The 25057-nt window shown below is 41.1% G+C and overlaps 1 protein-coding gene across 2 annotated transcripts in view; it reads right to left on the bottom strand.

Moving 5' to 3' along the window:
- The window catches only part of ACVR2A (activin A receptor type 2A), a 71603-nt gene extending 50528 nt beyond the window's left edge, over window positions 1–21075 (bottom strand). For both annotated transcript variants that reach the window (XM_076343136.1, XM_076343137.1), the window contains exon 1: window positions 19781–21075. In XM_076343136.1, the coding sequence (XP_076199251.1) occupies window positions 19781–19835 (55 nt within the window). In that variant the 5' untranslated portion in view covers window positions 19836–21075. The remainder of the gene's footprint in view (window positions 1–19780) is intronic.
- Between the last annotated feature and the right edge of the window lie 3982 nt (window positions 21076–25057).

Genomic DNA, 25057 nt, shown 5'->3' with positions numbered 1-25057 from the left:
TTTGCTTATCTGGTATATTCCACCACAATATTACAAGTTTTAAAAAAAAAAAGTATTTAACTAGGGTAGGAAATTTTAAAGTACTGAAAGATGATGCAGAGACCCTCAGAGCTTGGCTATTTATCTTCAAAAACATGGGATTGGTTTTGGCTGCACAAGTTTTTACTGTGTTTAATTTTAATTAGGCAAATTTGATAGAGTAAGTAAAACTAGACAGACTACTTTTGGTTTGTACCTAGCAAACAAAATTTAGTTTCTATCATACTGCAGCTATATAAACTTCAATTTTTATTATCTGGCCTTTTTTTTTTTTAACGTCAGAATGAATATATGGTTACACCACTAATATATATCCCCAGGAATCTCAAGAACATTAACCTCTGAAAGTTTCTGAAAAGAAGGAAAACCTCACTCTTCTAGAGTGCAACTGCATAGTGATCTCTTTATGTAAAGTATTTAACAACTCAAGGTAGTGGTAGTAATTTTTTGGTAGTAATTTTACCCAACAGCCCATCACCGCTGCCAGCCAGCCAGCCTGCCTATGTAACTTACAGATATCTGCTCCCTTGGCCAGATCATGTTCAAGGCTGTCATTCTGGCTTCTCCCCCCAGACTTATGTGACCTCTTTGCTATTGGAATTGCTGTTCCCCTCAAAAGCCAAGCTTTGCTGTTTGGAAACTAACAGTCTACAGACATCTAATGTGGAGTACATGCCCCATCTAAGGGGCTTGACATGAAAGAACTACAGTTCACTAAAAGAATCTCACGGATGCACATTTTGTATTACAAATTCACATAGCAAAGTTAGCCTAACTCAAAGGTAAGAATTACTATTCTGCCTTTTTTGTGGAATAAGGAATTAACCACATAGCCTAGAAGAAATAAACACTGTGGCTATATAAAGACAACCCAGGTTTTGACACTTGCCATCAAGCTGTGAGGAGAAAAAAAAATCCAGAAGTCCACGGATGACTCAGGGATGCATATGACAGAAGAAAACACTACCACAAACAAAAGCTTTCAGGTGAAAGTACTGCACTTGCTACTAGAAGTTAATTTGTCTTCTAAATTTAGATAATAATTAAGAAAATGTCATCCATTGACCTGAAATCCTGAAGGCACTTTAGGTTATGATTTCAACCTTATTCTTCTTATTCAAGAACACAGCGAAAGCCAGAACATGGATGTTGTAACTACATTAAAAAGCCGCTCCAGACTTTGACAAAGTAACAGTCTTAAATTCAATGACTAAAACTCCAAGTTCCATGCTAATAAAAGTCTCAAGCAAAGTTCCTTAAACATGTTTTCCATACATACTCCCCCTGCCCAGAGGCAATGGTACCAATCTCTCCTGCCTATCAAAGACATGAGGACAAAAACAACCACAGGTATACTCCACTAGTTTATTTCCAAGAGCACCTGCCAGACCGCTTATCTGCTTAGATGTCTTCAACACTCCTAAGAAATCAGCAGAATATCAGACACTTGCAGTAGGAGAGGAAAAAGACATTTTTTAGTTATGCTGCACAAAAAATTACAAAGAAGTTTAAGTTATAATTCTGCCTATTAATGTCATTCTCTAATAAGCACAAATTTACCAGAACTTCCCAATCCATACCTTAAGCCATGGTAGAAGTTACATGGTTGCTTACAATAATTCCATTTTCTCACAGGATTCCTTAGAAATAGCATTCCACCCACTGCACATGGAGGCAGGTAAGTAAGAGATAAAGAAATATCTCTTCATGGACTGTACTGTGGACTAATACTAAGTAATTATCCTGAGTTTCTGGTTGCACAGCATTTTGGAAAATAAGACTAGCCCAGACTACTCTGTGTCAACTAAGGCTTTGACAAAGCTGGCAACAGAACTCTCTGAATATCCACCTCAATAGCTGCACGCAGTACAAAGAATGAAGAATCTTTTCAGACCGTCAATGATCTAGGTGATGTAACTAGAAAACCAGAATTTTTAAACAAGAGTTCTAAACTGTGTGATTCTTAGGACCAGGGAAAAGATACCTATACTTGAATCAGGAGGACAAGTCACAGACTGTATTACTGTATGTAAACTAGTTTTGATCTATTTTGCTCAAGCAACATTGATGATAAAGATTCAACACATCAAAGCAACTTGAAAAGAACCCAGGATACTTACTTTGGATTAGCCTGTATCATCTGCAACATCTTCATTGCCACTATGACTAAAGTCACCCGGAAGAAGCAAGTTTAAAGCAAGCAGCATGTTACATTCAATATGCTGACACCGCATGCTTCAAACATGCAGAGTCTGAAGAGAATTCAGACATTAACCCTGCCTAGGATCGATAGTACAGACTCACAGAGGCAGATTAACTAGCCAGCACTTCCTATGAACCTACCACCACAGACTTAACTGTTCAGAACCTGCCTTACTTGCACCCTCTGATCCCCTTCATGCCCTAAAGAATACTCTTGTCAGGACTATGCAAAAGAAACAACTACAGAATCACAACTACACCATTTAACTTTTCAAAAACATATGGTAAATGGAAGCAAAGTGAACTTTGCACAAGATTGTAACTGCTGATTCAACTCCCTCCCTTCTGCCACACAATTGCGGGGCCCAGCACAAGGCAGGCTGTGGAAACCTGTCCTAGGGAGAGGAAGGACCACTCCCTTTTCAGCAGGAGTCAGTAATTACACAAGTGAAGCAAAAGGGAATCTCAAGTACAAGGAATACTTCTTTAATGTTGCCCTCTCAAAGACATATATATACAAAAATTCCTAAGTGCAAACACTGAGGCTAGAACTTTTCTCCTGTTTGGAAGAGATGAGAAAACAAATACGTTCAAACAGTAGTTACCTTTCATGAACTGTTGTAAAGCATTTTGGTATTAAGCTGCCAGCTCAGTATAAGAACACAAGCAGGAAAAAACAGCAGGTTTGCCTAATTTTCATCAGGAATATCCTCTGGAGGAGAACATTTCAAGAACATCAGACAACATTAACTGTAGGTTTAACTGAAGGCTTTTGGCAGGAGTATTCAGCGATCAGGAATTATTTGATCTAGAGGTTCCATCCAGACCAAGTTTAAGACCTCTGAACAAACTGTCCTCCCTGAATTTGTTCACCTGTGAGACCAATTTTTACTTCCACATGTTCTGAAACAGTGAGTTCTACAGTTTAATTACCCATCATTAGTAAAGGTACTTTTTCTGTTTAAAGTACCTTCATCAACTGCTTCACTGGATTTGATGTGAAACAGCTGGCCAGCAGGCTGAACAGGAAAAAAGACAAGTTATCAAGCTACTCAGCCCCAAAAGCATCCCTAAATGCATCTCCATAGTTATCAGAGGTAGTACGTTGGCATGGATTGGGATGGAGAAATTAGTGCTAAGTACTTGGACCCAGGGTATTAACTTCAAATTCCCAACCTGATTTAAAAGAGAATGATGCTTAAAAGCTGAATCCTCCAGTCTGATGCTTTTAATTCTTAGGACACTTCTAAGAGAACAGAAAACAACTACGCAGATTTCAAGTTGTTTACATTTAGTTTAGATTAAGTTATATATATGCTCATATGTAACCTTCTATTCCTAGTTACTAAAAAAAAAATTCAACATCCACGAGAATGCATGTCTTTAATAGTAAAATAAAGCCTCTTCAGGCATTAAGGTAATGGACAGAATGATGATGTGTTTCTAATGCTGTATTTTCTCTGAGATAGCTAGCAATCCCCATTACACCGATGCTTACTTTCTCAAGAGAACTTCCAAAGTTGTATTTGGAGTATCTTACACAGAAAGGGAAGTCATAAATACAAGTTTAAGGACTTATACTGCCAGATGTTGTCTTTGATGGAGGAGTGCTTCTGCTCAGGCAGAAACAGGTGCTTCTCTCATCACACATGAGGAATTTATTCAGCGATAAATTCTCCTGGCAGTCCAGGAGAACACCAAAGCTTCACCATTGCAAAAAAAAAGTTATGGGAGAATTCTCATGTCTTGCCTGTTTAAGGTGTTTCTTCTACAGTAGTCAATGAGTATTTAAATGGGTACATAAAAAGCTGTATCATCACTAAGATCGACAAGAGAATAGTCTTTTCAAATGAGAAGAAAAATTGTTTGCTTTTTATTTTGCGGTTTGGGTTTGGTTTTTTTTTCCCCAGGACAATGATTACCTACAAGTAGTCAACACAGTCAACAGATCTTTGGTAAATCACTGGCCAAACAGTAACAATGACTCAACTTGTCTATGTAGCACTCTTAGGAGTGGTTTATTCTGTCCTATCAGGAGCAGCAAGACTGGTGTTTTAGAGACAATACAGGGAATCCTAGGCTTTTCTGAGATACCTTCCTTACAATAAAATCTTCCTTGAAAAACAAATTGAACAACAGACTGACACCTACCTTCATCTTGAATATACTTAACAGTAATGTTCTACAGTTAAAGTGGATGTAATATTCAAACTGCCTTTGTTTCTTCCTTTACGTTGTTTATTTGACTACAGTACCTCTGCATAAATAATACCAAGATTGGTGACACCATGAACTTAGGTACCCAAGTTCCCTGTACAGTCAGTGGAGAAATACGGGACTCCTAACCACAGAGTGGAGAGTTGTCCTAAGTAAATCAGTAGGGAACCCAGAGCACAAACAGAAGTTCCTGCCCACAGAAGTTAAGTTTCTAGACTTGATGCCTCCATCCAGTCCACCCTTCCCAGGCTTGAGGCCATCCACTTAGATTACCTTTTTTTTTCCTGACGGAATGCACATACTGGAGAAGAGCTTGCGCTCCAGTAGAAGGCAGCTACTGGAAATTCCGCATAAAAGCTTTTTGTGTAAAAGCTCAGCAGTTTGGAAGAGGGGGGCCAGGCTTCAATTACCTTGTCAGCCTCAGAGCAGTTAGATTCCACAATGGGCTGAAGATCATCTGACCAGGGAATTTTACAATCATTCACTTCCATTTGCCTCAGCCTCTCTGTAGCTGCAATTCTATGGCAGCCCACATCAATCCCACCAGGGCTCTGCCTCCTTTCTTGTACAAATAAGCTGTTCCAATGTGCCAAGCTGGCTGAAGGCTAGTCTAACAAAAAGAGGTAATGCGCTTTCTGCGTGTAATGTTCTAAATCTACTTGGAAAAGGATATGAAGAGTCTGAGAGACAGAGGTCTCACTAGTGCCTTACCTGTCTCTCTGCTTCCACTGCCATTATCTTGTCCTTCCTCCAGAACTTACCAGACTTCTCCGTAAGACATTTTATTTCCTAAAATTCCAGAAAACTACTCCAGCAACAAATAAAGAAACACTTTTTGGGGTCGGGGGGTGAGGTGGGGGTGGAGTGGAGATTTTGTTGAGTTGAATAGAAAGGTGTGCTGACAAAGGTAAATAAGAAAGGAACATTACGTTCCCAGAAGAAGAATGAACAGCCTCACTAGAGGGAAGGTGGACAGAAAAGAAAAACAATGTAGATTGAGGCCTCTACTTTCTGGTGGCAGTAAGTCATTGCGCTAACCTAGATGCCCTCAGCAGAAACCATCACCTCAGGGAAGAAAGGGTTTAAAAATTCTGCCTTGTTTAAGCAGAAAACAACTTAAACATCATAGTTAATTGGAAGCAGCCAAAAGAACAGGATGCTGGAAATAGCAGCCTGGGCCTTAGAACATTACCTTCTTTCTTCCCTAAAAGGGAGGCAGGTTTTGGGCTGAGCTGAAGACGACCATGGCTGGGAAGAAATGGAAAGACAACAGGTTTCATATAATACCTAAGGTGAGATTCCTCCATGCTTTTGAAATTGATCCGGACTTCTAGTCATGTTTTATTCAGAATTTCACAACACTGCTACCAGAGACTAATATCTCTCACTTTTGCTGCCCGTGCTTGGATTTTAATACAGAAGTCCTCATGTAGAGTTTCAGGGAAGGTTAAAAGCAACATGATGTCTGAACAAAGGCTAAGAAAGCCTGAGGCTTACTTCACACTAGAGCATAACAAAAGGCTGATGAGTTTAGGTAGGTGCCCCAAAGACTTGGTTAGCTGCTGAACTGTAAGTACCACAATCTCATCCTGAATTGTCAGAGCGCCACACTTTTTCTCTCAGGAAGTGTGCCCTGCTGTCTGGAAGATTTCCCTGGTTTACGGCTTTTGCCAATTCAATGACACTTTATAACTGCTCTGCACTGCTGACTGCCCTGGTTCCACCAGCTTGCTCATCTGGCTTAGAGACACTCATATTCGTAATGGTAACAACATGACAAGCTCCTAACGAGTAGCCTGGTTCCTACATGCTCCCCTGGAAACTGGGAGATGCTCACGAGATGGAGTCCTCTCAGACTGGGGAGATGGGGATCCTGGACGTAATTGCTACATGGCTGTTTAGCTGACACGTAAGAGTCACCAGATCAGCTATTTTCTGTAAACGTGATTATTGATGCTGTGTTTAGTGTTTTGAATTCAGTACCTTCAGGTATTATCAAATAAGTTTCGTTATTTTAAAGACCTCTCCTACATCCTTCCCCCATCACTTGTAGATCCGTGAGTGCTGTCTCTTCTCTGCTTGGATCTGAATGTTTTCAGAGTTTTTACATAAAGTTTTATGCCTACCTGCTCAGAATAAGTTTCTAGGACAACTTGCGGTTAAAATTTGAGTACCACAAATCAGACACTAGCAAGATTATGTTGCAAATGGTCTTTCCAAATTGTTTTCTTAAACTTGGGATGTAATTGGATTTTACAGCCCATTGTGTCAGTCTGAACCTCCTATTTAGTTCCCACCTCACTGTTACCAGCAAACCTGGGAGACATAAGTGAGTTTTATCACCTATTCCTTTGAATCAGGTTCCACAGATGCAGGTTCCAGCTCTACCAGTTTGTGACACGCTCTCCGTACATATGGGAACTTTGTCTTCTGCTACCTGTGAAATATCCGTAAGTGCAACGGAAGAAGGTACCGCTTAAGTGAATGATGACAATGAAAACTTTTCACTCCTAGATTCCTGCTCTCTCGTATGCAAGCCTCGTGTCCATACAAAATAAAAACCAACCCAGTAGTTCTGTACCAGTGAAATGGAGGATGAGCAAAGGCGCTGTCTAGAGCAATATGACAACAGGCAGTGGCCTGCCGCTCTGCCTGGAAACGTTTAATCTAGGGCCCCTAAAGAATAACGTGACAGGAAGATATTTAAAAAGCAAGGGAAGAGAAAAAATCCTGTGACAACAGGCATGCACTGAGATCCTCAGAACCACTCTGAAAAAGATGGAGGTTATTAAAAATGATAATTAATGTTGTCATTTTTCCTTTCTTACCCAATATGTATACAGAACAGCTCTATTCACCAACTCTGATGTGTCATTTTCCCTTGCTCCTATCATCTTTTAACCCAACTCTCGTCCTCATTTCATACTGCCTGCAGAAAGCTACTTGCTGTTTTTTCAAGTCACTTTTGCTGTTTAGCAAATTGAATCAGCCCAGCACAATGTCAGACAGCCACGAGGGCTGGTGTATGAGAGGGCTGAACTGACAGCAAAGTGTACCTTCACCATGAAGTGTGGATGTGGATGAGGAAGAGGATACAGAGAAGAGAAACTGTCAGTCTCCCAGTTCTCCAATCAGTTTTTCTTAAATACCCTACATAAATCAAAGTTGACAGTACTACAAGACACCAACACTGAAAGGACTCTACGATGTACTATTTTTCATTATGTGTAATTTGTAAAGTCTTCTTCACACTATGTCAAATAGAGAAGCTATCTTAAAGCTAGAAATGTAATCTGAAAGTGCCATACAATAGAAATTTTGAGTAATGACACTTCAAAGATACCTGGGGAAAGGAAAGATTCAACTTCTTACCACACACAACTTTCTACCACACAGAGAACCAGGGACTTCTTAACCCTTTAACAATAGGTGCAACTGAAATAACCCTTTTGGACAAGTAGAAGCTAATTAGCTGTTTTTTGAAGCTGACTGAACTACTAGAGGAACAATTAAAAAGCATGCACTTTGTTGGCTTACTTCTAAAACTTTATTTCATTACTGAACCTCTGTTTCAAAATGACTTTTTCTGCTCAAATATCCTGTCTAATGATACCATCAGCCAAGCAAAACCTGACACATGCTAGACACTCAACTTGTTATCTGCAACAAGGATTTTGCAGTTTATTAGTAATGTTCCAAGAGCTCCTACCAAAGTCTACGACCTACTGCATGGTGAATGTGTCAGTCCATGCCTGAAAAATGGATTTCTCAAACAAGCACTGAGGCTGCAAACAAGCTTTTCTCTTAGAAAAATATTGGACTGACTATAGCTAGAAGGAAGACAGTGGGGAGCAGAGTTCAGACGGTCAGCTGAAGCTCGCCCAGAACATACTTTGTCAGCATGTAAATATCCCAAGAGTCTATAAAACCAAATTCAAAACACACATTTTCACTCTTACGTATGAAGAAATGGGAACCTGTCATTAGCCTCTTCTCTCACACACTGAAGTCTGCTAGCACCCAGCTGGGAAGTTTTTACCTGCCTGAGTTGATGTGCTATACAGTACTTGTTGAAAGAAGCTTCATACTTTGACCAAGATGATTATGCTGAAGCAAAAAAATGCCAATAGGTTTTCTACAGAGATACCGTTCCTCATCTTCACTTTGAATGAAAGAGCTTCCAACACCAAAATATTTGTAATAATGGCAAGAGTAAAAACTTCTGGGATTACTAAATTTCAGGAGAAGTATTTTGGCAAAGCAAAGTTATCAAAAATCTTCATCAATCACCAACTAAAAAGCTCACCCCACTCCATCAGGCGCCATTCTCCTTCCAAAATTGTAAGAGAAGATGTTTCACCAAATTCTAAAATTTACTCATCATTGATTACATAAAGTCCAAGGATTATTCCATGTCTGTTCTCACACATCGTTAGAGCAATATCAATACCATCACTTTTAGTACATATTCTCATCACTCGTTAGACTCAAGATTTAAAACAAAAAGCCAAAACAAACAAACAAAACAAAACAAACCAACACCCAAACAACAAAAACTGAATTTGTTTTATGGTTGAATCCTCATGACAGGTCATTAGAAGATTGTTCTCCTTAGGATACGCCATAGATGATTCTCCTTCCAATCATAGTTCTTCCTAATTTGAAGAGCTGGATTACTGATTTTTTTTTTGCAAATTATCTACTATACAGCCTCTGTGTAGGCTTCCTCAAAAGCACATAGTCAGTATATTATGGGATGCTAGAAAAGAACAGAAGTTTCTGCCCTCACACAGTCTGGTGGGACACAACAGGGTAAGGGATAGGAGAAAATTTCTCCCTTCCTCAAACAAAACCTCCAGAGCACCTGTTGCCATAGGTCCAAACCGCATTCAAATGTGTTTTCTGAATCATTCCAAATATCCGATTAAAAAAATAATTGTAACATCTGTTTTAAAAGGTAATACTTTACAGAAATAATTACACATCATTTGGGGGAGACAAAAGGGGGATTTAAGTTCAACTTGTCAAAAGTACAGTTCCCTCGTTTAGAAGGGACCAAAGCCAACTGAAATGGATTTTGCCTTATTTGCCATCCATCAGAATGTTTTTAAGCCACTGGAAAAGTACAGCTGCACACTGGAGCATCAAGAGTTTTCATGAGGGATCCACTCCGTTTCCACTGGCATAAGAAGTGAGACCTGAGCACTCTTGGCTTCTTTGAAAGCCTCTGACCTAACCGGATATGATTCAGTATTTTTTCAAGTGAACAGAAACAGATGACTTTCACCAAACTGTCAAGTATTTTTTTTTCCATAGGGGGTTTTCCCAAGTGCTGGTATGTCAGCCTGCACTACTGAATTTGGGGTTGTTGTTTTATTCGGGGAGGGGGGAATTTATTTGGGGGCAGGAATGGGAGTAAAACCACCTTGTGGTTTTAAATAACCTTCTCACAAATCACTCATGGTTCCAAATCTTGCTCTTAGTACATATATGGCACATATGAACTAATTAAGATCTCCCTACCGATTCGTATTATTCAGTATAATACACAAGGTTAGATGAGACTTAATTTGTTGGGGTCTGTCTCCCCCAGAGTGTGCCACAACCTGAAGTTAAACAAAATGTAATCAAACCACAACAGTTTTAAAAACCATTTAAAACAACCTTTTTGACAGACTTTGTGTTAAATATAATGAAATACAATTATGCCTAGGGACAACTTGCAAAACAGACCCTTTCCAAAATTAAAGAGCAGAGAATTAAAATGAAAATATTTAACCAGTGATCTTTATGCTACTTTTGAAGTAGCTTTATAAATGATGAAAAATAGACAATCTAATTTATTATACAAAGTAATGTAAACAATTGTGTGAAATTTAAAATTTTTGCAACTTTCACAGCCTAAATGTTTTTCAACCCTGAAACATTCAAAGAAAACTTCCATCACGTAATTGCTATGAGCAAAAGAGAACTATCTGTACCCTCTACTGACAAACACTACCAAAAATTTCTGAAATTAAGTTACTTACTGCAAGGTTTAATTTTGTCTCACACACTTAACACTACAACTGAACAACAAAATTAAACCACTTCCCTGTTTATGTGGATCTTCCCCAAGATTCCTAGAAGGAAACAGTTTTTCATGTTAGAAGGCTTGATAAAACAACTGGTTATATTTAAAAATAGCTTTTAAAAACAGATTAATTGCAACTTACATGTTGATACTGAAATCCAAGTATTCAAAATACAGCTGACAGAATAAAGATCACTATGATCATTTAGGCAGTATTTAAAGACTAGAGATTAGCGTTATCTAGATGAGATAAGAACTCTGAACCTGAAAAAATAAGGTCATGCTATTACAACTTCAGTTACAAAAAAAACTCCGAATAACAAGTTTGTAAGCCACCAAAAGGAAGGAAGCTGCTGAAATGAAGTTAAGATCAGCTATGCAAGCTCGCAAATAAAGCTCGAGATACAGCCAGCATGTGATGGGAACAGAACCACTCACGTAAGGAACACGTCCGTAGTGGGATGTGAAGTATCACAAGCAGAGTCCCCCAAGGGTTACCCTAGGACCCATCCTGTTTCATACCTTTATCGATGGCTGGAGGAGGTGGTATAACACACCTCAGCTGAGTTTGCGGACGATGCCAGAGGGTGGGGTGTTCAATGGCAGGGACGTCAGTCAGGAGGACCTAGACAGACTAGAGGGGTGGGCCAACAGGAACCTCATGAAATTCAACAAGGACAAACGTGAAGTCCCGCGCCTATGGTCAGAGCACCCTCTGCATCAGTACAAGCGATGACTGTCAGACTAGGCAGCAGCTCTGTTGAAAAGAATCTGGAGGTTTGGTGGACAATGCACTGCTTTGAGCATGATGCTGGAAAAGATCGCCTGACGACCCAGAAGAATCTATGCTCCTATGTTTTTAAAAAGTAGTTTCAAATAGGAAACTACCATTTCTATTCAGAGCCATTATTATGAAGTGACATTAAAAAACAGGTAGACTGCAAGATTACAGTAACGACCAACTGCACCGTTCCTGCATCAAGACTTTCAATATTCATCTAAAATAGAAATAATTTTTAAACACAAAGCAGGCCTTTTCTCTTCAAAGCATGTATCTATACTGCAGATCACAACAGGTCCAGGGAATGCTCACTGGCCCTTAGACTACGTGTCATAGACTGAGCATGTCCATTCCACATAGCACTTGACCATGGACCTCCTCCTGGTGGCTCCATGTGATATTCTTCTGGACCCAAAGCAGGTTATGGGTCGGCTGGTTGTTTTGTTTGTTTTGTGGTTTGGGGGTTTTTTGTTGGGTTTTTTTTGTTGTTGTTGTTTTTTCTAAGTGGGACAGTTTTTCAGTTTGGACATCCAAAATAATACAAAAGCTAAGCTGTAACCCAGTGTAAATCGTCATAATGTTTTCACAGCATACTGATGGTATATACTCCATGCTCTCAGATATGAGATGAGGGCATATTGAAGTTCTGAAGCTGCAGGAATTCTGGTATAGTCTTGACTGTGCTGGCTCCTGGCACTGGCCCCCTGCCTGCACTATCCCTCAAACTGTACTTGCGTGTCATCTCATTAGACACCAGTTGGCACAAGCTAAAACAGTATCAGGACTGCACTAGTAGTTAAATGGCATTTGTGTTCACTCTGCAGCCTCATTTCACTAAGAAGTTTAGAAACAGTCAAGAGAGACAAGCCATAGATCATCTCTAAAATATTCTTCAGACCTACAGTCAATCATATAAAAAAAAAATTAAAAAAAAAAAATTACCAAGTTGCCTTACCCCTTTCCATTTTTCCCAGAACAAAAACTGCATGTCGACTTACCCTCATAAAAAGCTTGGTATCTTCCAGAAAATACAGAAACAGTATCCTAAACGTTTTTGACCACTTTCTCCCTTCTCCATTTCTAAAAAGGACGGATGTACCATCCAACTTAAAAAGTCGATCTGCCCCAAGAAACTTTGCAACTTCAGTTCTCAAAACTAACTCTTTCCTGGTGAAATGACAATACGCTGAACACATTCCATTTAGGAATGGAAGATGCTAAGAGTTAAAGCTATAGAAAAGCAAGAAAATTCTGAGCAATACAGATTCTTATTCCCAGTTTTAAAAATAATTATACAGACACTTTCTGAAAACAAAACCTTTAAATGAAATTGGATTATTAAGTAACCTTTCAGGTATTAGCTTTAAACTGTGTCAATGTTAACAATTAAAACAGTAGAAGTTAACTCAATTGCTGTCATCACTACAGAGACAGTGAAATCTTCCCAACTGTGAGAATAGCCTCATTTAGGTGCACAAAACTAGATTAGAAAGCAATACCTACCATTTGTAAATACAATGTTCATTTTCTTAATTTCAGCTTAGTTGATAGCTATCTCAAAGTTCAGAAAACAAAAGAATTTGAGAAATATTCTTGGTTTTAATTTTAGCTAAGATCTAGCATTTATAAAACATTGATTCTTCCCAAGCATCTTGCCTTTCACTCAGTTCAATTCACTAACTATAGGCAATGTTTCCCTCATGTAATAAAAGTTATAAAAGAAAAAAAAAAAAGTATTTCGGCATTTCTTATATGTGCCCATCACAGTTAAGAGTATATAGGGGTTTGCTTTTAATTATGTTCTGGTTTTAGCATTTTGAATTGAATTACCACCTAATTACAGCTTCATATAAATCCGTAAAAATAGAAATTATACCTTAACAAAATAAGGAATCTCAAAAGGTGATATCTAGCCATTTAAATTACTTCAACAGCACGTAGCCACCTTGCCAACTAAAGGTACTCAGCATCATACGAAGGCCAAGTCAATGTAGTTTAACATTAAATTACTAACAAGCCTTCTCAATGAATAGTTCAAGAATAACACTGAAATTAATTACAATTTTGGACTGACTCTGCACCATGATTGAAACAGATTATCTTGCACCAATTTAACCAGAAATACCAGTAGAATACAAGAATACCACTACTTTTACAAGGAAAGATTTTAGAATTCAGCAATACTTAATTTACCCTCAAAAATCAATAAAACATTGAGTTGGCAATATACACAAGTATTCCTGTTCTTCCACTGCTACACTGTAAAGTCACCAAGATTTTAGGTTAGACAGCTGTCACTCAGACCTTTGCTGGCATTGATACAATTGTAAGTATGTCACTTGCTCATGTTCTCCATAACAAAGTTTCTGCCTGAAAGCGAGAGCAGCACAGTTCATTAGGATGACCATCACAGAGAAAGTTCCAAAGACGGAGAGGTAAAGGTTACCATCCTGATCATCCTTCTTTGATTGCAAGTCTGAAAAATGGGATTTATTTGGGAATTAACCCCATGGAATGGAAGTTAAGAAAGAAAAGATAAAAAGGGAAGGTACATTCTTTCACTGAACTATCTAAAGTAACTCAGTTTTTTGTAACAGCACCTAACTAGAGGTGGGTACAAAGTAGGACTTCACACCTCCAATATCCAGCCTCAGTAGATCCCATCTAACAATACTAGTGCTAACTCCAGTTGCTTCTGGCTGCAGGAACAGGTAGTCTTCCCACAAACGCTTCCCTCATTTCCAAGTGTTTTTCAAATACCTCTAACCACATAACCAGAGATTTATGCCTCCAGTTAGTAAGCGAATTGTCTATCTTCCTTTTTTTTTTCCTAGCTGGACTACTTGCTTCCAGTTACAGCTTTAACTAGGAAATTCAAAAGAAATCCATGAATGTTGACCTTTCTCTTCAAGGGTTATTTTACTGTGAAACTATTAAGGAATGGTGCCTTAGCAATAATTACTGCAGTGGATAAACCCTTCTCTGCTCTCTTTCCACTAACAATTGAAGTATTTGAGGCATCTAACGTACGTTCGGGATTCTTAGCCACAAAGATATGCAATGTAAACAATATTGCAGTAAATATTCATTTTCTGTGGGATTAAGCCTAAATATGCTCTGCTGTTTGGCACTGTAGTCACAAACTGTTTCTAAGAAAAAAAAAAAACCTCCACCACCACACAGACAGTGTAGGGGAGAGAAGATAAGAGATGCCACATAATGTCACTGGCATCCAATAACACTTCAATTTCCATATGGAAATAAGATGTGTTGAATTTTAAGCACCAAGGCAACAAAAACACATTAAGATTTCATCACACAAGAACTTGGCTGTAAAATCCGTAATTTTCTTGATCTTTTTAAAGAGTTCTCATTTTCAGGAACATCAGATAGCTAACAGACCATGTATTCTACCAACCAGCTAAAGCAGACATTTGCATTAATCTGCTTTCTGTTAATTAAGTGGTGGAAACGCATCTCCCCTTCCCTAGAAATCTCTTCCACAATCAGATTCCTTGTCAACCTCTATCTTTTTGCAGTCCATGTTATAATGATTGCTCTCCAGATGATTTCCGAAGGATAAGTACCCAGGACTTGCTATATCTTAGCTCCGAATCATACAGGTCTCCAAAAGACTACTTTTGCATATTGTGTCCACATTTGTCTGTGAATAAAGAAAGTGTTACTACCATCTTTTAAGAGATCCAGACACTATACACATAAACTTCATAATGGTGATTTGAAATAGAACTGTATTCCAATTTCAAAGAGAAATAAGCTATGGGAGTTGGAAGAGAAGGTAGAATCAGTAAGAATGAAAAACATTGGAGTCACTTATTTTTTTTTCACCCTACCTAAAACTAATGATATGACAAAAAAGAACCTCTATAATTAAACAGGGGCGGGGGGAAGTATTTGTCTATCCTTATTTGCAAATTGTCTGAACCCATCACCTAAGGTCTTTTGCCCCAAATTCCAGAAAGGTGGGGGGGGGGGGAAAAAAAAAAAGAAAAGAGAACTGGCATTCAGATATTCTCCATTAAAACCAGATGAAAACTATTATTCATGATAGCAGTGATTACCTTCTTGCACTCCCATATAGCAGAAAACAGCTTTCCCCTCACACAGAACACCTCCCTCCACCAACTTACATAGCATCCAGCATTTGAAGACAAACTTATTTATGCTTTTTCTATGAGAAAAGGCTTTTGTCTGAAGGGTAGACATCCAAATAAACCCATGACAGCAGCATCTCTCTAGAAACATTTGTCAAGTAGAGTTCTACTAGAACTATGCTTACATGTTCTAATATTGCATTAGCACAAGTACAGCTATTTTTCATAACCCAGAAGATTTGGGGTTTGTAACTTTTGTTAAGTATTAACAGATTACATAGAATTAGTAACAGAATTTTGGTCTGTAATTGAAGTTATAACATCAACCTGGAGCCATGAAACTTTGTAAACCACGTAACATTTACATCTATGTAACCGTATCTATGCTTGAAAACAGTATTAAGTAAGTTTACAGGTCCTGCTCTCAACAGCAACATCAAGAGTGCTGGGGTATTGCCCAATGATAACACACAATACAAAAAAGTGTACACTCTTATAAAAAAGGAATCTGGAGCAGGATTTCACTTTAAAAGCAGTACGAAGTCTGAAGTGTTTTATTGCTCTGCCTGTGCAATAAAGTGATTAGAGTTCAACCACAATCATGGACAGCTTGCAGAGAACATACCAGCAGAGACAATTTCACAAACAATACTCCTAAACCTTTAGCAGAATTTTCAAGGGCTACCAAATTAATAATGAAAGGACAGTCAAAAAAAATGTTACACTAGTAAAATTAAAGAAAAAAGTCTCGCCTCCCACCTCTCAATTCCTTCAGAACACCTAACCATTCAGCTTCTGAAGCTGTAGCAGTATCTTTGCCTTTACAATTCTATCTAGATTTTTTTTTGGGGAAAAAAAATGAATAAAAAAACCCATTTCCCCTGACAATAATCAGTGTGAGTCAGGAGAAGAATAAAATAAAAATCAAAGATTAAAATATTCCCCATGCAGTGAAAATGCTACTTCAACTACAAAGGTATCTTTGACATGCCGTTTCCTTTAGCAAAATTATTCAGGACCTTCTGAGTGGCTTGAGAATGATCTAGCATTGGAGGGGGAAGAGAGGGTCAAGACTTTTCTGATGTGCTTCCTTTTGCGTAGGTGATTTTTAGAATGAACCGAGCTTAAGTGAGTTTTAACAAATATGGATCTTGTCCCCTGTAAGAGACTTAAAGCTGCAGAACTACTTTGATGACAGACCGTCCAGGCACCAAAGACAGAGGCAGCAGCTCAGAAGAGAAAAAATGATGGTTTAGGAGATACGGCGTGTAAGAGCACCAAAAAGAACCATGAGATGTTAAAAATCATAGCACCCACAACAGAAGATTTCGGTTAAAGACAATCCACTACTTCAACATCTCCCGCATTTTCAGCTGCATAAGGCACATATTCTGAAACATCACAGAAAACTATGAAAGTATACATTCTTTGTGTAACTCAGCAATCACGAAAACTAGAGGACACAGAAACACACTTCCTTGGGAGAGAACATTAGATATTATCTAAAGAGAAGCGTTCTTTGATGAACAAGCTATTTTATTTACTATTTTTCTTTTTTAAGCTCACCTACAAGAGAGGCACAGGAAGCATATTCAATTGTTCTAAGTTTTATTACTACTGCAGGATCTTCTGTTCTTTATTAAATCAAAAATACACACAGGTTTATATAAAAAGTGTATTAGCAGGCACATGGAGAACCTTGACCTGGGCACTTTGTTTTCATGTTTACTTAATAAACATTCACCTCATTCTCTTGAATTAGTACAAATGGGTGCAAACCTACACCCACTTTTACCCAAGCATCTACAAATATTTTAAAGCGTAATAACATAACACAGATGCTCTTTTTCAAACATCTTACTCAGAAAGAGGGAATATTTTCACTCCCTTAGCAAAGATTATTAGATTTAATTCACTGGAAATTCCTACCCATTTGAAGTACATTTACAGGATTTCATACAGCAGTTTATAGATAGTAAAATAAAACACCTTCAACCTAAAGACCACTTCCACACCTACCACATAGGAAAAAAATCCCACAACATTTTCACCTATTTAACGACCACTAGTGTTAATTGGCTATGTAAACAACTGCAGAAAATAGCTGCATATAAAAATAAATTAACAACTACAGAAAACCAACACCCCCACTCCCCGACACACACACTCCGTGTAGCTGGAGACTGCATACCGGAGAAAGACAAACCAGACATCTTCACACCTGAACTCTAGGATTTCTTCAACCATTGCCAATATTCTTACATATATAGCCCGGGCAGACTTTTTTCAGACTAAAGACTGGAAAAGACACAACTTATGATGATGATGATGTTAGAATCAATTGATCAGGTATGATTTTAAACCGAAACAAGTCACAGTTGAGAGAAGAAACCCTACTTATCAAAATGCCTGTACTTTGTGCTACAAGCTTACATAATCTTATCATTTTGATTGTAAAAACAAAAGCTTACTGTTGAATGTATTTATTTTTAGACCTACACCAGGGCTACAGATACTCTAAAATTTTAGGTGAGCAGAAAATAGTTTAATAATTGTTAAATACCGGAACACTGAATGTGTAATACTGGAATAACCACCAAAACAATGTCATTAACATGAGAAGCAGTCCGAATTGCAGCCAGTTTCCTGCTCATTTAGCAAAGATTAATTCCATCTTCACAGGCAAGAGAAACATTCAGTTTACATTACCAAGAACAACCCGAGTAAGAAATGATAAAGAAAAGATGGCTTTTGTTGCTTAAACGTTCTTTTTACTAAGTAGAATAGGTAATGTCAACAAGAACACTATTCTGTGCTCTAGGCAAAGATATCTTAATAGAAGGACGTGGAAGGGAGAGACAGACATGAAGAACAGATGGCACCAAGTCTTTCAGAAACTGTCGGGGCCGGGGGGGGCAGGGGGAAAGTTTCCCTACAGAAAATATTCCCGAATTAAGAGGAATGTTGCTCGAGTAACTTAAAAGTAAGGTATTAGGAAAAGATAAAAGATGTCTCCTACTGCAAGACAAAACTGCCAGAAGAAATCGTGTTTTGTTTCAAGAGAGGAATAAATGGTATACCCTAATAAAAAAAAACCCCACACCAAAAAACCCCTCTGCCTGTCCTTAACCTCCTCTGTTAGTTATCTGGTTAAAACAGAAAGGATTTTTTTTGGTGTATTTCTGGCAGCGCTCGCCATTTCACAGCACATTTAGCGCACACGGAATTGATCAATACCGCTACAGACAGAAGACTAGACTATCCATTTACTAACCACAAGAAAATGCCCTGTTCAGCAAAATCCTGTACATTATAACACTGAAATTTTAAAAGGCATTGTTATACGGGTCTCATTACTCTCTTACACCGGTTACACTGAAAAGCTGAGCACTTGTCTGCTAGCTTTCAGACTGATAAACAAGCATACCTTTGCATGCTGCGCAAGAACGCTAAAAAGTGTATCAAAACCTACCCAGAGGACTATACACACATTCAAAGCGTGAGCAGAAAGTGCCAGGCTTGCCATGTAAACAAATATTAGATCCCTTACACAACTCAAAATAGGATTTTTTCGTGAAACTGATGGAGCTTCAAGCAGAAATGTACCAACAGTTCCACTAACCACTGGTTGCTACCATAACCATTTTCCTCCTAAAGAAGCGTGGGGAAGTCCTCACGCCCCGCTCGCTTCTCAGGACTCAGAGCTGGCGTTTGAAACTCAACTTCTGCTGTTTTAAAGAGAAAAGCAGTAGCTTTTTTTGCACTACAAGGCAGTGACTTATTGAGTAGCAAAATACAAAGCGTTACAAGTTATTGTTTAGAAACTGAAAGTCTGCCTTTTCAGCCTCATTCTGTGCATACATCTATACATGCACCCACCCCTCGCCATCATTAAAGGACGACCTAATGCTTTCAGAGCAGTACCTATTCTAAGCTAATGAAGCATTAATGAAGGTCGCCATTCACCAGTGAAGGGCCTGGAATAAGAGATCTAATTGAAGTTAAGAGTATTTCAGCTGGGTTATTCTTATTTAAAAAAAGAGCACGAAACACTAATAACTGCATTGCTAGATTACTGTATGTGACACTAGGTGGTTATGTCTCCACATTTGTTCCACACAATTGATCTGAAATCCAAGCGCTGCACGCATTTGAAGTGCTCGTTATACATTTTTAAGAATAACGATGAAAACAGCTTCTGCCTTTACACTCACTGCCATCCCCAAACATTTGTCACCTGAAAAAAGGAAGATTTCTCCTCCTTTATACTAATTGACAAAATTACCTCAAGCTTTCAAGTACTGACCCCAATGCCTTACGCTTAAAGCGACGAACCCAAGAACATTCACTTACCTGAAGAACAAGAGATAAGAAAAACAGCGAACGCCAACTTAGTAGCAGCTCCCATTTTCCAATGCTGTTAAAACATTTAAGTGACTTTAAGCAGCCAGTTTCCTGGGTCCTGCAAGCTGGAAAATCTCCCTTCTTGCTGAACCGTTATAAAGCAATCTATAGCAACATTTCTGCAGCAGATAATGTTCATAAAACAGTAGAATCAGATTTCTTTAGACACTGACGATCTCCCTCCGGCTCTTTCTAGCGAGAATCCGGGTTGAGGGATGGATGTATTTGGAACCGTGTTTCAAAACACACGTGTCATTTGGCTTCTGTACAAACGGTGACAAAATTTAATTCATAAAAGTATGCTACGAATCCACTTTGAAAAAAAAAAAGTCAACAATTAAGCCGCTGGACACGACGAAGTCTCTGAGCACACTCCAACTTCGCTTTTCCACATCAAGCTCCGTGAAGCATCCCTCGTGGGTGCCGAGGGTCGGGGAGTCGGATCGAAATCAGTAAACACGGTGTTTTCGTCCTGGCTCCCCTTAGACAATATGTAGTGTTTGGGAGAAAAGTAGCTCCATTTCAGTTTCAAACCTCAAAAGCCTCCGGGTGAAGGGAGGAAGTTTTGCCAGTTTCTTGATGAAAACTACCTTAAAAAAGGAAGCCACCAGCTACACGTGGGCAACACTTCGGTTTTCTTTAATAACGCTGAGGGATTTAGCGTGACCCAGAAGAGGAAGAGGGGAGAAACAACAGTTTGATAGCAAACAAACCTTCGGGCTTCCCGAGGAGTGGGAAATCTCTAGTCCTGCCGCCAGTCAGCGAGAGCCGAGCATCTCCCCTTCTCTCCCCCGCCTCCGCGATCCTTCTGCCGGGCCGTGCAACACCAGCACTGCCGAATCCGAGCAAGATTTCAAATTCTTCTAAGAGATTTCCATCCCCTCCCCCCCAAGAGGCTATATTTGGTATTTAAACACAGAAGAGTGACTGGGGGAAAAAAAAAAATGCAGTATCCAGCCGCTGGGGAGGAGGGTGATATATTCTTTGTGGCAAATCCTTCCTTCCTTGACTGCCGTGCTTCTAGGAGAACTCAGCTTCTCTGGAAGCGAGGAGGCGAGCGAGGCTGCGGGCACAGGGGAGGATGCAGCGGCTACCTCCGCGCTGGCTTGGCGGGCGGCGGGTTTCTTCCTCCCGTGAAGCAGGCTTGTGGCTCTTCTGCTTGATGCGCACTCCTCTCCAACTCCTCACCGACACATTTCTTTCTCGCCGCACCTCCGCCCGCCCCGCTGCCGTTCAAACGGAGACCCGAGACAGCCCCCCCCCCCCCCAATCCAGCTCCTGCCTTTTTTTTCTTTTTTTTTTTCCTTTTGAGAGAAAGGAATAAGAAATAGCAGGGGTGGAAAGGAAAAGCCTGCTGGACTCCTGCTGTCTTTCCCTCGTGCCTCCCACACAGCGCACCAGGCGAGCCCCGGCCAGAGGGTGGAGGGGGGAGGAATCCCCTCGTCACCCTCTCCCCTAACTCTGACCCCGGCTCACTCCCGGCTCCGAGGAAGCCGCTGCCGAACGCAACTCTCTCGTCTCCCGGGCGGCGGAGGCAGCGCGGCTGAGACCAACTTTGTCCCTCCAGGAGTGCAGTTTAGGGGTTGGCGAGGAGAAAAGGCCAAGCCCGGGGATTTTCTCAGGGCGGCGGCGGCGGCAGGAGCCGTCTCTAGAGTCTCCCGAGTCCAGCCGGCAGCTCGGAACAGCCCTCCGTACCCTGCTGCTGTTGCTGCTCCCCTGTGGTAATTTCATATCTACCCATTCACTTGTGTGGCGTGGAGAACGGACCCAAGATGGCGGCGCCCGGACGATTGTTTTTGTTTCCTCTCCTCCTCCCCCTCCCCCACCCTCCCCTCCTTTCCCACAATCACGGCAGCCCGTCGCGCGACGCCGGGCGGCCGCCCGCCGCCCCGGATTGACAGCTGCCCTGCCCACTCACGACCCAGAGGCCGCCGCCTGGCCCCGCCTACCCACCCCCCCCCACCCCGCCCGGCGGGGCGGAGCGCGGCCGCCGCTGCGAGGGGCGGGCGGCGCGCGCTCCCTCCGCCCCTACCTGCCCGCGCGCCGCCGCGCGTGTCCGCGCGCGCGCGCGCCCCCCGCCCCCCCCCCCCCCCCGCCCGCCACTCCCGCCCCTGGGCGCGGCCCTCGCGCCGCGGCCGCTGGGCGCCTTCGCTCGGAGCCGCCCGCCCCGGTGCTCCGCGCTCGGCCGCCGCCCCCGCCCCGCCCCGGAGGTGTCCTGCTCGCTGTGCAGGGCGAAGGTTGGCGGGGGCCGGCTTCTGTCGCCTCTCGCCTCGGTAACGCAGGGCGGGGGCTGCCGGCGCCCGCCCTGAGGAGGCCGCCCTGCCGGCCGGCAGGTGTGAGGGACGGGCCTGGCTGCGCCGCCCGCCGGCACCTGCTCGCCGCGCCCGGCCCTGCCGGCGCCGGAGGAGGAGAGCTGGCGCCTCCCGGTCCCACCCCCCGTTGTTATTAATATACCTTTGCGGCGCTTGTTCTTGGTGTTCGGGAGCTTTTCTCCCTGAGCGCGGCCCTTTTCAGGTGACGGAGCGCTGTGACAAAAAAAACTGCCGTAAAAAACGCTGTGAGACCTGGTGTAAAGCTGTGGGTCGCTACCAGCGGCCTCAAACGCTGCTTCCCCGGCCCTCTGCCTCACTCCCCCGGCCTGAAATGCCCCTGCTGCTCCCTGAGAGGGAGCCCTGGTAGGTGACGGGGCGCGTGGTGGTCCCCACGGCGGGCATGTTCCTTGGGGGTAATGGCTGCTGCCATGGCATCCAGAGTGTGTTTTATAGCCTTGCTTTCAGACGCTGTCACGCCAAGATAGTACGTTAATAGGTGGTTGTACCTACAGAGGGTATCGCGTGCAATTAATTACGTTTGCGCCGGTTGCCCTGAAGAACAGGGTGCTCTGCTCACATGGTGGCTGCGCCTCTTGCCTCTGGCAGCTTGCTTAGCCTCCCTCCAAATCACAACAAACTTCTGTTTCCTATCATTGTTTGTCCTTTGGCTGCCGCAGTCTAGCGGCTTGCAGTATTTATTTCTAGTGAGATAGCCTTTAGAAGTTCCTGAGACAGGCACAACACTACATTGTTTTACGTGCTGTGCAAGAGCGGAACAAACGGTCTGTGCTCCGGAAAGTGGGTATAAAGCAGCACATGTGCTTGGTTTGGAACAGAGGAGGGAGAGAGCAGCAAGGGTGAATGATTTCCAGTGTTCTCACCTTTTGGGGAAGATGTGTATATTGGTGGTACTTTGTGTCCCTCTAGATAAAATACTTTTGCACCAAATTAGCCCTCTTAAGGACAGCGCTTCTGCTCCTTCATGCGTTTGCTGAGACTCCCTACCCTTTTTTTTTTTTAAATGGATGCATAAAATGGGTTACTTGTCTCTGAATGATAAGGAAGATGTGTCTCTTGGATCTGGCGATCAATGCTGGAAAGCATAAGGGCCTTAATGCTGGCCTTTAATTTCTGTATTTTTATAAAGGGCAGCGTTTGCATAAGCAAGAAGTACCAAGCTCTCTGAAAACTGGTATGCTGTTCACTAACCATAGACATGTATTGAGTGATTTCAGATACCTTCCTTTTCATGCTGCTTGATGGTACGGTCTAAGTTTTTTGGTGATATAAATACTAGGTGGTACTAGATGGGCAGGAATATTATGTGTAAGATATTTCACATATGTGGATATACAGCCAAGTCAAGGCTGAGTAACATTGCCAAGCTCTCTCTGCTGTGCTAATTCACTGATCAACAGAGGTGTTCGGTAACTAGCCCTGGTGATCCACCACTGGCACTCGGATTTAGACATGAAGAAATGTAGATATTTCAGTCTATTTATATTGAGGTGTCTGCTGGAGTTCTTAATCAGGATTTGGGCATCTTGGTGTTTCTCTGCTGTGTTCAAACACTTACCAACACTAAATTCATCCACTGACCATATTTTTGATGATCTGAAACCTCCAAAAAGCAAAACAAGATGTATAGGATTGTGCACATCTAGAAGCATCAAGACATGTGGCAACACTTTTTATGACATCTTTTATCCAAGTATTTCAGAATGATTTACAAGCATTAATTAATGCAAGTATTACAACACTCCTACTTAATCTGTAGTTTTTAATATTCTTCAATAGCAGAATATTTAAACGTGACCTGTTCTGCAGGTTGTATTTTCACTTGGCTCAGCTTCTTCAAAATGCTCGTCATGTTGCCACATGAGTAGGAAATTATAGCTAAAAATACTGCTATTGTACGTGTGTGTGTGAATATATATACTTCCCATTGTAGGTATTTGGCTTTTTTTTTTTTTACTGACAGAATGTAAATTATGGTCCATATTTGTATTTTACCAATTATTTTTAATAAAAATAGAATAAATATGTCATCTATATAACACCATTTGCATGAATGTCATAGTAAGGAGGTGTCTCGTACTCGACTAGCTTATTATTCTTAAGCATGGGTGGTTTTTTGCTTGCAGGATCCCTTTAGCAGAGTAAAGCCTTCTGGCCATCCAGGCCAAATATTACAAAAACAGTAGTAGTATAGGGTTGGTCTTGTCAATCACGTGTTTATCAGGACCACAGGAATCACGAATGAACCATGTCTTTCGCTCTTTTCCTTCCCAGTTTTGAGGCCTAATGGGACCACGGCAAATGGTATATGAATTAGGATGACTGTTGGTAACTAGGCTCAGGGAGCCCACTCAGACTTTCATACCACTCCAGAAGCATCGGCTTGTTTTCAGCCCCACTGGTGCTGCACATAAGCCTTGCATCCTTTGCAGACCGACCTAATGTAGCATATGAAAAGAAACAAATAAGGAGAGGTACAAATATGCTCATTTTTGGTATGCAAACAATAAAAACCAGTTTTGTTGCATGGATGCAGCACCATAATATTGTTTCAGTTACGTCATCATAGACACAATATCAGTAGAGCTATCTATATCTGCATTAGGGATTTGCTCCCATTTAACTACATTTAAAAAAAAATAATAGGTAGTTTGGTGCAAATATTGTACAGACCTTAGCAGAAATTGCCTCCCATTTTTGTGAGGTACTTGATGCAAAATGCTTTAAGGGCTTTGGGCTTTCTCTAGGCTGTTGCTCTTATTGCTAGTAAAAGGATGAGTTTTATCCCAAATAGACATATTAAATGTCAACACAGTTGCTGTTTCCTCTTTCTTTTTAAATGTCTTTTTGCATGCCTTTCTCATGTGAGTTTTGGGGGTGTTTCCCTTTTCTACCT

The sequence above is a fragment of the Aptenodytes patagonicus genome, chromosome 6, assembly GCF_965638725.1.
Source record: "Aptenodytes patagonicus chromosome 6, bAptPat1.pri.cur, whole genome shotgun sequence".
NCBI classification, from domain to species: Eukaryota; Metazoa; Chordata; class Aves; order Sphenisciformes; family Spheniscidae; genus Aptenodytes; species Aptenodytes patagonicus.
Note: the sequence above shows the minus strand (reverse complement) of the source record. Positions and strands in the feature narration are given on the sequence as shown.